The following is a 15,405-nucleotide window of genomic DNA, read 5'->3' as shown; positions in this document are numbered from 1 at the left end:
TCTTTATCCTTTTTTTTGGATTGAATTGAAAACGAATGCGAATTTTTTTGGGAACATATTTTCGCACAGTTTGCAGACAAACTAAATACACTGGATATGAACCTGTATAACGTGGTGATTGTTATATTTAGGTTTCTTACATTGAATGAAAATTAAAACTGGTAGAATTCATCTGGAAGTATTCAGAAGACGTTAATAAAACCTCATTCTGATTACCATAACATTTGCAATCAATTTCTCCGTCTGAGATTGTTTTTCAAATTATGAAGTATTTTTTCCTGAAACATATACTTATATGTACCATTTCAAATATATAGCCATCCTTAAGGAAAAAGGAAACCATCATCCTAAGATAAGTTAGTGAGAGTATCCTTCTACATTTAACAAATCAACTGAAACGTTATAAAATTAACGTGATTATATGCGGTACATAGTGCCTTAAAATCGTGCATGACTGGTTCCTTAACTGGTTAATGTGGATGGTTCAGTACGAATGCATTTCACGGCTCTATTCATCACATTGCAAAGCTCATCGTCTTCGAGTGCTGTTGCTGTCTCCTCTTCCTCCAACATGCGTCGTTTTCGTTTGCGTGTAATTTCTTCCAACAGCTGCGGATGGTCTTTCAATCGTTCTTTCAGTTCACTCTCGTCCATGTAATCCCAGAGATCCCAATCCTCCATCAGACATAGTGGCTTTGCAGCGGGATTGGGACACAGTGTGGTGCCTTTGTCAGGTGTCTCTTCGTCATCCGATGACTGCGGTGCCGAACGGTACGCATTCATAAACAACTCCTGATATGGATCGTCCTCGCCTTCCTCATCGTCGGCATCGTCGTCATCGGAGTTGTCTGAAGAGCCATATCCATAATTGAAATTGCGATAGTTGGCGTGTGTTTCGTAAGACTCTTCCGATGTTTCGCTCAGAACATCCTGTTCAGAAGCACGACATTCTTGTGTGTTTTCGATTGCAGTGGGGTTGAGAATGAGCGTTCTAAAAGAAACAGCACAAATATTCTATCTGATGTAGATACGATTAAGTAACCTATTACATACCTATCGGCCATTGTTTATTCACTCAGAAATACGGTTGCGATGCAGGAACTACACAGTATTTAAACCATTTGAACGATTTTCACTCGTTTTTGAGAACGTATTTGAAGTTATATTGTTAAAACTAATGGCAAAATACCAAGGCGCGCAGTGTTTATTTTTGTGCAGTTTTTGTTTTGATTTTGCGGTCAAGTGCACTTGCGTCAATGGCAAGCCACAGTTGAATCGATTAATCGATGAACGATGCAAGAAAGTATTCTCCTGTTATTAACTGTCAAGATTGTCCGAACAAAATTTTGAATTAACCGTTTTATACCACAGTATACAATACGCCTTTTTCCATCGCAATATAATAACGATCATTAATTCTATGTAACGTTATGAAGTTTAACACAGAAAATCTCTTACAAATGCTCTATAATTTAAAAAAACACAATTATGCAAGTAAAAAATGTCGACAAACTTAAATAGCTAGCACTTTTTAAACTAAAGTAGATTTTCTTTGTCTAAACAACTAAAATTTAGTAGAAAAAAAGTGATGCCTGTAATAATTTTATCGCAGATTCAAGCAACTTCTTTTAAACAGTATGATTTTGGCCAAACTATTCATAATACAATCCGTTTCGGCTATCTAGTTTCCGTACGAAATGTGTAGATAGCATACAAACGAATGACCTTCAATATTGCTCTCCAGTATCATTTATTCGTATCGATTTCTTAAAACGCTCACCGAGCTGTTTATCAAGTAAACATTTGACCATTTGATCATCTTCATCAAAGAATGGTGGAAGATCATACCGGCCCCAAGAAAATCATTGATCATTGGAATAACCAAAGATCTTCGGAGGATCTTCCCATTTGACTATAAAATAGACGCCTTCGATTAGCTCCATGCTCAGTTGTTCGTCAATATTCGCTTGGCACAGATAAATATTCTTCAACAATGTTCGAGGTTACACCATTAACGATTGTAGTGTGTTGTTTGGTGATGTTTAGTATCGTACAATGTGCTTATCTTCCGGCAAACATACCCAGTGACATACAGCTTCCACAGCAGCTACATTACTACAACCATCCGATAGTGTATCAGTTAAGTTCCTACATATACAAACTCGATCAAATGGAACCGCACAGCACAAAAACTATGATTGAAGTGGATGTACCAGCAAATGGTGGTGAACCAGAATCGGTAAATGAAGCTGTAGAACCAGAAGATGATGCGCAACAATTTGTGTTGATCGATGCCCCAGCAGCATGCCGACCGGGAGAAGCCATTGATAACAGGGGAAAGTGTAAAAAGATTGTTGACTTATTTTAGCAACGCATCCAATAAACAGTTTACTTCTAATTTCTTACAACATTACACAAACACGCACTGCTCTTGATAGTGTCCGAAACGATCAACGTCTAAATATCAGTAACTTGGGTTTATTTACAACGAAACAAAACGGCTCTTTTAGGTATTTGTATCAATCTCATTATATCCAATTCAACGGCATTAGCCCATTACAGGTCTGCATTTTCCTTGGTGATCGAGCTTTTGTCCGTCAGGGCATACCTTTGGAGGATCAATTACGTTCTGAAAGTATTTCATTTAAAAGTCCTCGTGATACTATTTTTGTTATGGCAGTCATTATATCAGTTTCTTTACCTGTTTGGCTTGAGACAAATTACTCGACTGTTGATCTGCTGTATCAAGCTGTTGCTGACCCACTGGCACTGGTGGTGCTTCCGGTTCATCTTCACATCCTGCCGGACGTGCGTAGGCCATGCTGGCCAACACAACAACGCCGAATAGCAGCAGCACTAATTTCATAATAATTTCCTTACTTAGAGTAACAGTATCGCGTTTTTTAATTTCAGATCACGTCTGAAAGAAGCACTAGCTTCCTCGGTGGTCAGTTCACAATTAAGTACGTCGTTGCTTTTAACCAATGCGCTTAGATAAGCTGTTACACAGAGAACCACTGTTTTGTATTGTTCAACAGGTAGCTTATCTTATCTTAGTTCTTCCCCCTTTATTTTAGCTATCGACGACTTAAATCGGAACTACTATACCGTGCTCTTTCAGCTCTCTAACAAGAGTTTAAAACAATGCGAATTAGTTTCTATCAGCAACCCTACAAAATGTTCCTAGTGTGCACAATGGCATAGCTCTAACGAATTCCGCTAAACTACAACAAACAATGGAACGTATTTCCTAAGTCAAACGAATGAACTTGAAATTTCATTGAAAGTATCAACTGACCGTGATAAATTTATTTACTAACAAAAGGAGTATTTATATACTTCAACTCGTACACCACCATACTGTCACAACAGTAAATAAAGTCGATCTTTTCAGAGAAATGCTTGGTCTAATCTTATCATTGTCATTGGCAGCTTAATGAGCCGTAGACAAGATTCCGGAAATGGTTCGCAATTTACTTCAACCACACACATGCAAGTGTAATGAATTGCAATGTAGACCAGGAGTGTGCAGGGAAATTCCTAGCGTATGATCGAATGCGTCGAAGAGATTACGATTTATGATCTTCATTATCGGCCGTCGATTTGCGATTGAACAACGAATGGCGGCATTCGTCCGAAAGTGTCCAAAGAGTTAAGCATTGGAAAAAAAGATTACTATAATGTTTGAATGAAGGAATCCACTCGACAGTTTAGGAGCAGAAGGTGTTAGTCATCAAACTTGGGAAAGATAATCAAGGTAGACGACGCGCGGTTTCAATTGATGATAGTGTGATTGGCTTTTGTTTATTGCACCATTTCACCTACTACTAAACACAATATAGTAACATTCGGGTTATTTAGCAGGAGAGAACTTTGAAATCTGTGTTAAAGAGCGCGATTGTTGACTTCTTGTTTGGTTGTGTTTGTGGTAGTAATTCCACTTTTTCCTCCCCAATTATCCCATCTTTCGCCGACATATGCCCTTGTGGTCAAGTTCGGCTCCATCTGGGCAGAGGATCGGAACGTCAAAGACTGCTCTCTAGAAGTAGATATAAACCATAGACGATACAATTAGTATCTAAGCGTTTTTGTTAAGCTATGTATTGGTTGTGCATAAAGTGCATGATCTTTGGCCACTAATTAGCTTTGTCAATTACACTTATCAATCCTACCGATGTCAGTACCATTGAGGGTTTAATGCCACTTCCCAGATCGTGATCTACTTCTTCAGCACTACCAACACTCAGAACTAGCAAACCAATCACACAAATCCACCCGACAGTTCCCATCACTGTAGCTTCAATATATTTTAATCGTCCAAATTTCGCGATCCACCAATCACTTCGATCGTGCACTAAATGGTTTGTCACCTTAATATATCCAGTGCGCAACTAAACGTTACCAGACAAAAATACAAAGTTACTTCCTACTGGTGCAAGTCTCGTCTCGCAAATGTTTTCTCAGTTTTATCTTATCACACAGAAGTTAACAGGCGGGATCACTTGCGCAGAACACATCACTAGCTGCAATCACACGCCATTTGCTGGACATGTGGTTTTAGTCTGCCACTTGACCGATCATTGTGTGCCTATTGTAATGGGACCTCTTTGCTAACACACTGCAACAACCGCACTCACTGCCAGTGAAGTAGGATAAAATCGATATCGTGTTGGGCAAATCTGTGCCGGAAAAGCACACAGCGCACTTGAACGGCTCGCACGGCACGGGGGAAAACGAGTTGCAGTTGCAAAAAGTTGTTCACCTCCATCACCGGTAAGCCCAATGACGGTGATGTTAATTTATCAATGGATTGAAAAGGTGGAGTGATGTTTCGCCGACAGTCATAATGTCGGGGCAGCACGCTCATGGGCAAATATTGACCACTGACAAACAAGTGCGGTGACTACTGGCGCGTTTGATTTTAATGTGTATCTCCTGTTTTTCCCCATTTATTTGAACGCTACAAACGCTCGTTGATTCGTTAAGATAGAGTAACAAAAAAAAGGTCAAGGGTATCACGTAGACACCGTCCGGTACGTCACAATCAATCAAGAAAGCACTAGACCCGTCAATTGTGTGGCACTCAACTTAATCTTCACGCTCGTACTAGTTGGCTGGATGAGCCGGGACGAAATTCGCTTAACGATCATTTCCCAGAGGATCGCATGGAAAATACCCCCGGATACGACCACATGGAGGGCTCATGATACGGACTTACTCACCTTCATATAGACGGACGACACTTGCCCTTATGATCGACACGATACCCCGGTTTACAGGCAGTTGGTGCCAGGAGAATGTTTATCTGCAAAGGAAGTTTAGTTGATTTTACATACATTACACATTATAACGCACTACACCTGGGACACGTACCGGCTGTAGTATCCCCTGAACCGGGACCGATCCTTCCGCTTCCTCCTGCTGTTCCGTATCTCCGGTTGCTTCACCTTCCTCCGCATCAGTGTCACCTTCCGGTGCCGGTGCATCCTGACCTTCCTGCACTACCGCTTCCTGGCTGCTCTGTTCCTGCTCTTCCGTTTCGTCGGATAAAACAAGTGGCGCAGTGATCGCCAACAAAATGAGACAAAAACACAGCGTTAAACGTGTGGATTTCTTCATGATTGATGCTATAGTACAGCGAGTGATGCAATTACTGTGGCTTTACCACGGCTAGACAGTGTTTACTCTACGCTTATCAACTTTGTTTTGGATGCTGTATGAAGAGACGACCCGACACATGATAGTGAGTGAATGAGAGAGAGAGAGAGACAAAAGGTAAAGCAATGATCATCTTTTTGCGCTATGCACGCGATTATCAACCACTGAACCTGTGTTTGAATTCATTTGGAGGAAGAATTTGGGACGCTGAAAGGCTTTTCAAAATGATTAGATTAATCTCTAGTCCGGGGATTTTGTTTGCTAGTGGATGATGCTTCATCTAGATCCATGTGTTACTCTTTATTTGTTTGTTGTTTTTTTTTTTAAAGTAAAACATCAATTTCTGGAATAATAACCAGTTCATACTAGAATGAAAAATCCAACTCAGCACTAGAGAACGTTTGATGTTTGTATCTCTGGTAATCATCTGTAAAAAACTATCCGAATATTACATACAGGATTACATAGGAATAATAATAATAATCTGCAGAACAGTTTTATATTAAACCACATGGTATAACAATGAAGCTGCCGATTTGCGAGGATTCTTTTTGGTTATTTTCGGTGGCGCCATCTATTGGAGAGTAGCCACACATACGCGGCAGGATATGATGCTATCGAGGTAAGTATGCGTTTCTGCGTCGTTTGGTTCGTTTACGTCGTAGCTTTTGAGATATTTTGTCCAGGAAAGATTGTTTCAGTAGTATATTTTATATTTCCTTCATACTAAACGACTAGCTCTTCTCCTGGAAGTATAAAATCTCGTTGGAAACTTCAATGTGGTAGGAATTTTTGGGATTTACGGTACACCTGAGGAATGTGCTCCCTAACTTTTGGTGAGTGTCCTTTTTTGTGATTGCTATTGTTCGAGATTCGCACAGATAAACAGTACGATGCGTCGTATGTAAATTATACACGATCCTTTTGACTTCTGGTTAGAAAAACCGTCTTCGATGGAGAGTTGGAATTGGAGGAAAAACTTTTCAACGATGTATATGGCTGCACTTCGAGCTAGAACTCCAAGAAGTCCGCAATTATGATAGTCTATTGTCCATCGTTCCATTGTCTAAGTGTTCGGTATTTCTACAGGAAGTAATTCAGAGTCAATAGTATCCTCGGATCGATTTTCGTGCATTTAAAACCATGTTAACCTCATGAATGTCACTAAAATTATATCCAATCATCTTAAAGCGAATGAAGATGTATGATTTTCTTAATTTTTATGCATAAGAATTATTCACCTAGACAACCAACTTTCACATCACTAATGCGATTACGCACAGTGAAAGTATCGTTAGGAGAACAGAGCGCGCACAGCTTATTGCGTTATCGCGTTCTTGCGGAACAGCTAATTTCCTTCCAGCTTCAACATATATGTATGTACACCCTGCCGACAAAACGATGCTGCGTTGTGGCGTAGAAATTGTCCACCACCCTTTACCCGCTCGGTACGTTTCACTTTAATTCAATTACGCGTTGACAAATTCTTCGCGATCATGATAAAGAAAAACAACAACACGATCGTTACGCAGATAAGTCCACTCCTCCGTCTTGTTTGTTCGTGATGCTGCTCCACAGTGCTCCACCTGGTCCCTGGTTACGGATTCGCTGGCATCGGTTTGAAGAATTAGATAATGTCCGTACTGATGTCGGTGTATCTTCTTGCAAGCAGGCGAATCTTTGGACAAGCAGGCAAGAGATAAAGGGAACGAAATCCGATTTAGATTACTTTGTCACTGATCCTGACGTGCGTTCCAATCAGTGGCGTGGTGTTGGGCCAAGACAGGGGTAAAGCATGCGTAGGTTCGCATCATTTCACCAGCACCACGCTCGCTGTCCATGGTTGGCTGGTTGGTCTGTCAGATGGTTGAAGATTCTGTGAGGGTATCGTGGTGGCAAACCGGAGGCAAACCAATCATTTCATTAGCAAACCAATCAGTGCCAACGCTCGGATGTATCCAGAACGCTACGGGTGCTGTGAAATTCAGTTCCTCTCGAGATCGCGAACGAGTCGTAGCTCTTTGGCACCTCAGCAGCAGGCGCACATATATAGAAAGTAAAGTGTCGAACGATCCTTCATTGGGTGGTGCTTTGCAAGGTTAATACATTTGAGGAACTTTCATCGGAATATTCTCACGTTTTAAGGTGTAGTGAAAAAAAAATAAAACACAATAATGGCCGCAAGGTGTGGCTTTCGTATTGCGCATGGACATACTAAACGTATGGTAGTGATCTTTTGTGTGCTAACCTTACATCTGATACTGTTCGGTGTTACGACAGTGGATGGAAAGCGTGCCTTTGCGATTCGAATGCGCAGCAAGAGTAACCACAATACGGGCAGTGCACTGGGACGAAACTCGCGCAAGAATTACCACCATATGCATCAGGAAGGCGTTGGAGGCATGGTACGGAATCCTCCCGTTCCGGACATACAACCTCCGAGACCGATCGGTTGGAGCGTAGATGGACACTCGAACAGTCATCCGATTGGACCACCACCAGCCTATCCAGGATTGGGACATCATGCCGTACCTGGCGGAGGGGCTCCACCGGCTTACTCGCATTCCAAGATCAATCCACCCAGCTACGCCGAAGCAGTAGGCCATCAGCATTCGTATGCAGCGGCTGCACCACTTGTCGGTCCACGGCACTACGATTACAACCACAACAGTGCATTGTACGGGGATTCGAATGCGATCGGTTCCAGCTACGGATCGAGCTATGGCTATCATCATCGTGGATCCAGCCCGTTCAGCATGGGCAGTATTCTTACGGGAGCGGCACTCTGGCACGTTGCCCACGGCATTGGACATCATCATCATCATCACCATCATCATGGTACTGGAGAACATGGAATTAATTCGGAGGAACATTTCTACCACCATAACCACCATAGCCATCATGGGGAGGGCGAAACGAGTACGCTACCACCGGAGGTGGAGAACCCGCACATTCAGGTGAACGCCAACTTTGACTTCGGACCATCGCCCAACCCGCAGGAAGCTCAGCCACAGCCAGACAGCAGTACGACGAGTGAACCGAGCGAACAGGCGAGCACTCAAACGTGAACGCGAGGGGATTTTCGCCAATGGCACCAACAACTCAGGCAACTCTTCTTCACCGTGCGTTTGCATTTCATCCGGCCGATTCGGCTTATCAAAAACTTTCACTCCCGCCTGTCCTCCACGTCCGGACTCTGCTGATGTGGTTGGAGTTTTCTGTAATATACGACTGTGTATTTATTGTGTAATGTTAATCGGTTCGGCTTCGAGGCTAATTCCACACCGGTGGGATATCCCGGTGCCCTGCGACCAGTAAGCAAAAGTCTTTGATCAGTACGCAGTACCCTCTCGGATATGCAGCTCAGAAGCTTTCTTATAGTGTTGGCGTGGTAACGGTACTGCTACGGCCTCAACAATGCCACCAACACCATCGATTCCTGCACCCGAGAATGATGCGCAATTTACGTCAGAGTCGACATTTTCCCCATTTCACCGAATGCGAACCCGCGTCGGCGATCGTACAGTAGCAACACCGGGCCATTATGGTAGCGACCGGAAATCACGTCGACACAACGATCATCAATTGGTGGGTGACTGTCGTTTGTATTTTATTTAATTCGTTTAAGTGCTTGGCGGTGTGTGTTGGACGGGCCAGGTTCGTACTCTTTCGTGCCGTTTTCTGATCCGTTTCGTACCGGTTGCATATTTTTTGCTGCTGGCGACCATTTTTGTTTGCCGCTGGATTTTGTGCGCCCGAAAACAAACAACAACAAAATACTTCGTCATGCCGCCTGCATAACACAGAAAGCGAATGAAAAAGAGAGAAATTAAGCTTTGATTGTACTGATTTAGCGATTACCACATATTTTTTTTATACAACTAAATATTGATAATAAAGAATTTTAGTGTGTTAGTAGCAAATGGGGTGTATTTATTTTTGTTGCATGATAATGATTGTGGATGCGGAACGTTAATCAATATTAACCGTCTAATCCGAAGAAATTAAACTACATCGATTTCGATGACGGTTCGCGCCTTATAGTAGGCTATGTTTTATGCTTTTGTTGTGCTAGAAAGAGCTTTCATTAAAGCTCGTTTTAAATTTAAAAATATTCGTTTTTGTAAGCATTACACATCACGTGCTTCATTTAAGATTTTTGTAATAGTATATTTATTTAGTAGTGTGAAAATAAGTAAAGTACAATTAAAAACAAACAAGTACAGGAGAGCAAAAGCAAGTGGTGATCAATAATAGAAAAGTTTAAATGAAAATTGACGATTGGGAAACCTCATAAAACACAAAATAAAATAAGTAAATTTGTGCTACAATTTCCTTATCGTAGATCGTTTCCCAGATAGCCAAAAACCGATATCCGACCGTTCGAAGACCTATATAAGACGGTCTGATATCGGTCTTAAAGCATCACTTACAGCAGTAATATTAAGACTTCGTGGATGACATAAAACGGGCCATAATTATATCAAATGCACCATAATAATGAAATATTTCGTTTGTGGTAGGAAAGCTTTTCTTTCGTCATTTTGAAATTTTTCATGAAATATTTCGGAACTAAAGCTTTTGAAATTCATTTTCATTTCTTTATTTCATTCGTTCAAAGTTTACAAAAATAATATAACTTCGAAGTAAACGCACACACACGGGTAAATACACACATAATTACTTTGAAGACGACGCCGACTTGGTTCCTTGACACTGTTCACTATCCGGAACATTGATCCTCATATCTGCACAAAATGGGTTGATTCTATTGTATGGAAAGAATAGATTATATAGATAAAAGGTTTTTTTAATCAATTGATTATAATAAAAATACCAACCATCACTGCTGCGCCAAACGATGACGGCGCTGTCAAAGGACGCTGCATTTTCTGAATGAAAAATTCATCGCCTGGTAGTGTTGTTTAACAGTACTTCGCTTCTTTCATGCACTATGAGTACTTTTCTATGTAAAATTTACATTTAAAGTACAAAAACTACCCTTAAACATTACACAAAATCAAAAATAAAACACACTGTAGCGCACCGCATCAAGCAGATGAATAAGAATGGAGTACATTAAAACAAAGCAAAGAAGACGCCTTCGATGTATTGCATTGACAGATGAACGAATGTTGAAAGTTTCAATCGATCATGAAAGTTTCCTGAAACATTCCAAATTTTATGCTCCTCTTCCTGCCCTTCCCCCAAGAGCACCCACAACACTTTGGTATAAAATAGCGTGATTTCGAACCAATCCTCTATTAAGACCACAAAGTCGTACTGTAGAGCAAATAAAAATTCTGCGACCCATATCAGACTTTGTGGTCGTAGTGTGGTTATCTGGGTTTAAACCTTTTCCAAGTATAAATTGCATCACAACGATAAGGAAAAGCTCTTTCTTGCGGGTTTTTTTGTACAATACTTTACTACATAGTACTGCGAAAATATTTACACCGTATTGATAACATAAATAACTGTTTTCTACAAACAACACAACCACCTCCAGACGTCCTTTTCTTACCGGGATTCACAACAACATGTTTTTCATCAAATTCCTTACTCACTGTGCGAACGCCAGGCGATGTTTCTGACGCAATTCCTACGCAATCCGTGGTGATATAGTATTAATGCGAGCTGTTTTTCACCGACTAGTTTTCTTTCCCAGAAGCAAATGCTAAATAACTTTGTGGCTCTACATTGTTTTTCTATTGCTGGTGAACAGGGTTTAATTCAATCTTCTAAAATTTTTACTGTCACTGGGCGATCTTTTGGCACCCTTTGTAACCTGAGCGAGGAAGGAATGTTCCCGAAACCCGAAACAAAAGGTGCATCGGTACAACAGGTTAAAAGGTTAACGATAACCTATGGCAACAACCTGAGGGCCAGTTGCCGCGGTGCTAAAAATATGTTTGATAAGCGCTCGATGCAAACAACGACCCCACAGCAACAATTGATCGTAGATGGGTGTAAGAAAATAATGCATTAATTCGAATATTGTGCATCGAAAAGATAAACTTTTAAATTACATTACTAAATACGCTTTGTTTCTATAATTTTCTTTCATTTATCCCTCCTTTCTCTGCAAAAAGGTTTCATAAAAAATCCTAATTAATTTCTACCATAATTACACTGCCGTTGTAATAAATGGTTTTCATGTACTATTTACTATTAATCGCCAAGAATTACCCCACTGTTCTTGTTGATAACAGGCAGCTCCTCTCAGCTGATGCTACCCGCCGTAGGAAAAGAAAGGCAAAATCTCGTGACCGACCGCATGGGGTCGATACGCAACAAACAAGCACGAGATCGGGGTATTCGCAATTACGTACACCGCCCCATTGCTCGATGCTTATTGCGCAAATAAATCGATTGTTTTTATTTTTCATCTCTTGATCAATCGCTTGGAGCGTTACAGTGAAAAGAAAAAGAAACTTTACACTAATGACCTAAAGCGAACGTTAAGGACAACGTAACACCGGGGGCTCGCTTACCGATCTAGAGTATTATGGCGTTCGGAGCTATATAAAGCACTGGACTAACGGATACTGGTCAATAGTACCGAGTTACCATCATTACAATACACCTCACGAATTAACCGTCCCGTTAGTAACAAAGTGCCAAGTGGAATTAAAATGATCACACGAACAAATTTCGTCTCATCGACCCTTTTGATTGCCTTCATTGTGCTGGTTGTGATAGCAAATGGACAGTGTGCGGTAGTTATCAGCCGGGCAGACAGTCGGATTTCTCCTGCGGCGAAAATGGACCCCGCCAGCGGTGACGCACGTTACATTTCAATAATTCCCAGCGATGACAAACACCACCGAAAGCGTGACAATCTAGTGGAACTTGAACCACCCGTTGTGCCGGAAATGGATTCCAAAAGCCCGAAGCGAAGAACGTTTACGCAGAATCAAATAAGACCGTGCACGTTTTGTCGGTTCTTTACAACCGTAACACCAGCTCCGAAGCCAAAGTTTTATCTCAATCTGGTGAGACATTGAAGAGGAAAGAAGCTGTGAAGCGTCTGCCGAAATTCTACGGATTCTATCGGGACAAGAATCTGGGCGAAAAAGTGATCGTACGATTGCTTAACTAAAAAGACTGAATTATTGTAGACCAGAAGTGAATGTAAATACTAGTTATATAAGTTATACTACTAAGACTTTAGTATGAAAATTTCAATGCAATATCTTGTATATAAACAAATAAAACGTTTTAACTAAATTCTGTAAAACGCGCTACTACCTTTCATTACAGTTAATTTAATTTTAAATTGTAAAACTATATTTCTTCTAATGTTGGTTGAATGGTATCATTCTCATGACGTAACCGGAGAATAGACAGTCTTCTTTATAGTGAATAGCGAGAAAAGTGACGGAAGAAATTGTTTTCTGACGAGACATGTCTTTCAGTGCATGTTCCTTTCCCAGTTGGAAAAGTTAAAAAAAAACAAAATGCAGGAATGGCTTTCGGATCGATAAACTCTAAAAGCCCACAATTCATTGTTACATTGTTCGTTCACCCGCGGTCGGTGAGCTGTCATTCAATCCCAGTACTTTATTAATCCATCCCACCCGGCCGTCACCAGTTTGCTCGCTTCGTGCGGATGCCAGAGCGTTGCTATGCAGACATTATCGTGCGCCTGCCACTTCTTGTACAGCTTGGTCGTTTTCCAGTCCCATATGTAACATTTACCATCGCCATCGCCCGACACAAGGTAGCTCATGTCCGGCGAGAAATCAAGATTGCAAGCGTATCCCGACACCATGTGGCCGGTGAACGTTTTCTTGCGATTCATCTTGAACCGATTGATGGCGGAAAAGATGACGATCTTGTTGTCCAGACTCTGGCACGCCAGCCACTTACCGTTCGGGGCGAGCGTTACAGCCGGCATCGAGTGCATCGTCGGATCGGCTATATACTTCATGTCGACCGGTATGTCCCATTCCCACACGCGCAAACTTTTATCGTCCGAGGTCGTTACGAAGCGTCGATTTTCGTCGACGAAGGTGATCGTATTGACTGCACCAAGATGGCGATCGTACTCTTGCACGATCTCACCAGTACGGGTGTCCCACTGAAATGGAAGGAGAAATGTTAGTTCTAAATACACTCAGGCAAACTTACTGAACAGTTTCTTCACTGATTACTTACACAGATAATTTTCTTATCCGACGTTCCGGCCACAAAAAGATGTTGTTTGTTAAAGTCGGGATGGAACTTCACGCAGAATGGAATCTTCCGTGAATTGAACCGAGATATTACATCGCCCGTTTCCGTGTCCCACAGCTTTAGGTAGCGATCGTAACCAGCGGAGATAAATCTTTCGCCTTTATTGTTAAAGCTCACGTCTCGCACGGCTTGCCGATGGCCGGAATACGTTCGTACGCAGCGCCGTTCGTTGTACACTTCCCAAAGCTTAACGCGTGCGTCCATACTGCAAGACAGCAGCAAATGAGCCGAAACAGGAAACCAGCGAATTGCCGATATGCCCTTGGTGTGGCCAGTCCAGGTATGAATGTGAGCCTTCGGCAGGAAACAACGATCCGGAGCACCGGCTTTTCGCAAGTTAACTCCAACATCGTGCGGTGGATGCAGAAACGAACGTCCCTGGTAATCGAATGCATCTTTGACTGGAAGGAAGAAAATTTACATGACAATCAATCCATGTTTAGCGTGGAACACTAAAGTACACGGACAATACTTACTATGTAGAACCGATTTCTCTTCGATGGGTTTGTCTTCCTTCACCTTGTGGCGACGGTGTTTCTTTGCCATCATTTCCTCGATTTCCGCGCGTTCCTTCTCATTCGGCCGTGCCACCGTTTGCTCATCTTCGTACTTACCCCATGGACCCGTGAAACCTTCCACATCTTCCGGATCATCGTTTTTGACACGTTTTCTCTTCTCCCCTGCGATCGCTTTCGATTTGGACGATTCGAACACGGTGACCCCGTCCGTATCATAGGCAGCCTGCAGATGACCCACATAGCTGGGGCCTTCTTCCGGTGCCGTTCCTTTACCGTCGACCGATGGATCTAGTGCGTACCCGTAGCTGTGAAACGTTTTGCGTTGATTTTCGAACTGAAAGTCACTGATGTGCGCATTTTCAACAAATCCCGTCAGCATGTTCTTCGGTGCTCGCATTTGTTGCGTGAGAAATGGGTTTTCTGGACCAGCTACCGGGGCATAGAGTTCTTCATAGCGCGGGTTGTAGTTGATTTCTTTCACCGTAGGTGCTATTGCACGGGACACTTCCGATTGACCCTGTATGTAATGGAACATTATTAAGCAGAGTAAGGAAACGAATGGTTTTACAACTTACCATCGGTACCACCAGCGGTGCAGCACATATTTCCAACGATTTAACAACGGAATACTGACTATCGACAGGCTTCAGATGGGCCGATACGTCTGCGGATGCTTGCACTTCTGTTTGTGACTTTTCCGTTCTAGTTTTACCATCATCTGGTTCCGAATCACTGTTACTGCTGCCGTAACCTTGTAAATGTAGCATAGTTGTAGATTTTGCTAGTTAAATTCTTACTTTAAAAAAGGAAAACTGGAAAAAAGACGCGCAATTGCCAGCCACATATGTTTGTTTACAATTGTACCCGTTTTGACAACTGAACGCTATGAAGCCCCATATACACGAGTGGTTTACTATTGATGTCAGTTTGACAGTTGCAATCGAATGCAACGGCCTTGGGTGGTTTGGTGGAAAAGCATTGTAAAAACAAC

At 42.0% G+C, this 15,405-nt stretch overlaps 3 protein-coding genes across 3 annotated transcripts; all 3 read right to left on the bottom strand.

Moving 5' to 3' along the window:
- Positions 1-97: 97 nt before the first annotated feature.
- LOC125764556 (uncharacterized) lies at positions 98-1,263 on the bottom strand. The gene is made up of 2 exons (XM_049428918.1): positions 1,054-1,263; positions 98-991 (listed from the first exon to the last, which is right to left on the bottom strand). The coding sequence occupies exons 1-2, from the start codon at positions 1,062-1,064 to the stop codon at positions 463-465; spliced, it is 540 nt and encodes a 179-aa protein (XP_049284875.1). The 5' UTR covers positions 1,065-1,263; the 3' UTR covers positions 98-462.
- A 2,509-nt stretch (positions 1,264-3,772) lies between these two features.
- LOC125764573 (uncharacterized) lies at positions 3,773-5,751 on the bottom strand. Its single transcript, XM_049428940.1, has 3 exons — positions 5,374-5,751; positions 5,223-5,305; positions 3,773-4,039 (listed from the first exon to the last, which is right to left on the bottom strand). Exons 1-2 carry the CDS (start codon positions 5,617-5,619, stop codon positions 5,225-5,227), a joined length of 327 nt encoding a protein of 108 aa, XP_049284897.1. The 5' UTR covers positions 5,620-5,751; the 3' UTR covers positions 3,773-4,039; positions 5,223-5,224.
- Positions 5,752-13,166: 7,415 nt separating this feature from the next.
- LOC125764487 (pre-mRNA-processing factor 17) lies at positions 13,167-15,315 on the bottom strand. The gene is made up of 4 exons (XM_049428799.1): positions 14,990-15,315; positions 14,373-14,931; positions 13,819-14,297; positions 13,167-13,741 (listed from the first exon to the last, which is right to left on the bottom strand). Exons 1-4 carry the CDS (start codon positions 15,179-15,181, stop codon positions 13,208-13,210), a joined length of 1,764 nt encoding a protein of 587 aa, XP_049284756.1. The 5' UTR covers positions 15,182-15,315; the 3' UTR covers positions 13,167-13,207.
- Between the last annotated feature and the right edge of the window lie 90 nt (positions 15,316-15,405).

This window comes from Anopheles funestus, chromosome 2RL (assembly GCF_943734845.2).
Source record: "Anopheles funestus chromosome 2RL, idAnoFuneDA-416_04, whole genome shotgun sequence".
Classification (NCBI taxonomy): Eukaryota; Metazoa; Arthropoda; class Insecta; order Diptera; family Culicidae; genus Anopheles; species Anopheles funestus.
This window is presented reverse-complemented; position numbering and strand designations above follow the sequence as displayed.

Bases quoted from the DNA above. Each gene is read 5' to 3' on its own strand.
- LOC125764573 (XM_049428940.1), bottom strand. From the start codon at position 5,619: ATGAAGAAATCCACACGTTTAACGCTGTGTTTTTGTCTCATTTTGTTG. The intron at 5,306-5,373 runs GTACGTGTCCCA...CTTCCTTTGCAG, and splicing joins TTCAGGGGATACTACAGCCG to ATAAACATTCTCCTGGCACC.
- LOC125764487 (XM_049428799.1), bottom strand. From the start codon at position 15,181: ATGCTACATTTACAAGGTTACGGCAGCAGTAACAGTGATTCGGAACCA. The intron at 14,932-14,989 runs GTAAGTTGTAAA...CATTACATACAG, and splicing joins CACCGCTGGTGGTACCGATG to GGTCAATCGGAAGTGTCCCG. The intron at 13,742-13,818 runs GTAAGTAATCAG...CTTCCATTTCAG, and splicing joins CGGATAAGAAAATTATCTGT to TGGGACACCCGTACTGGTGA.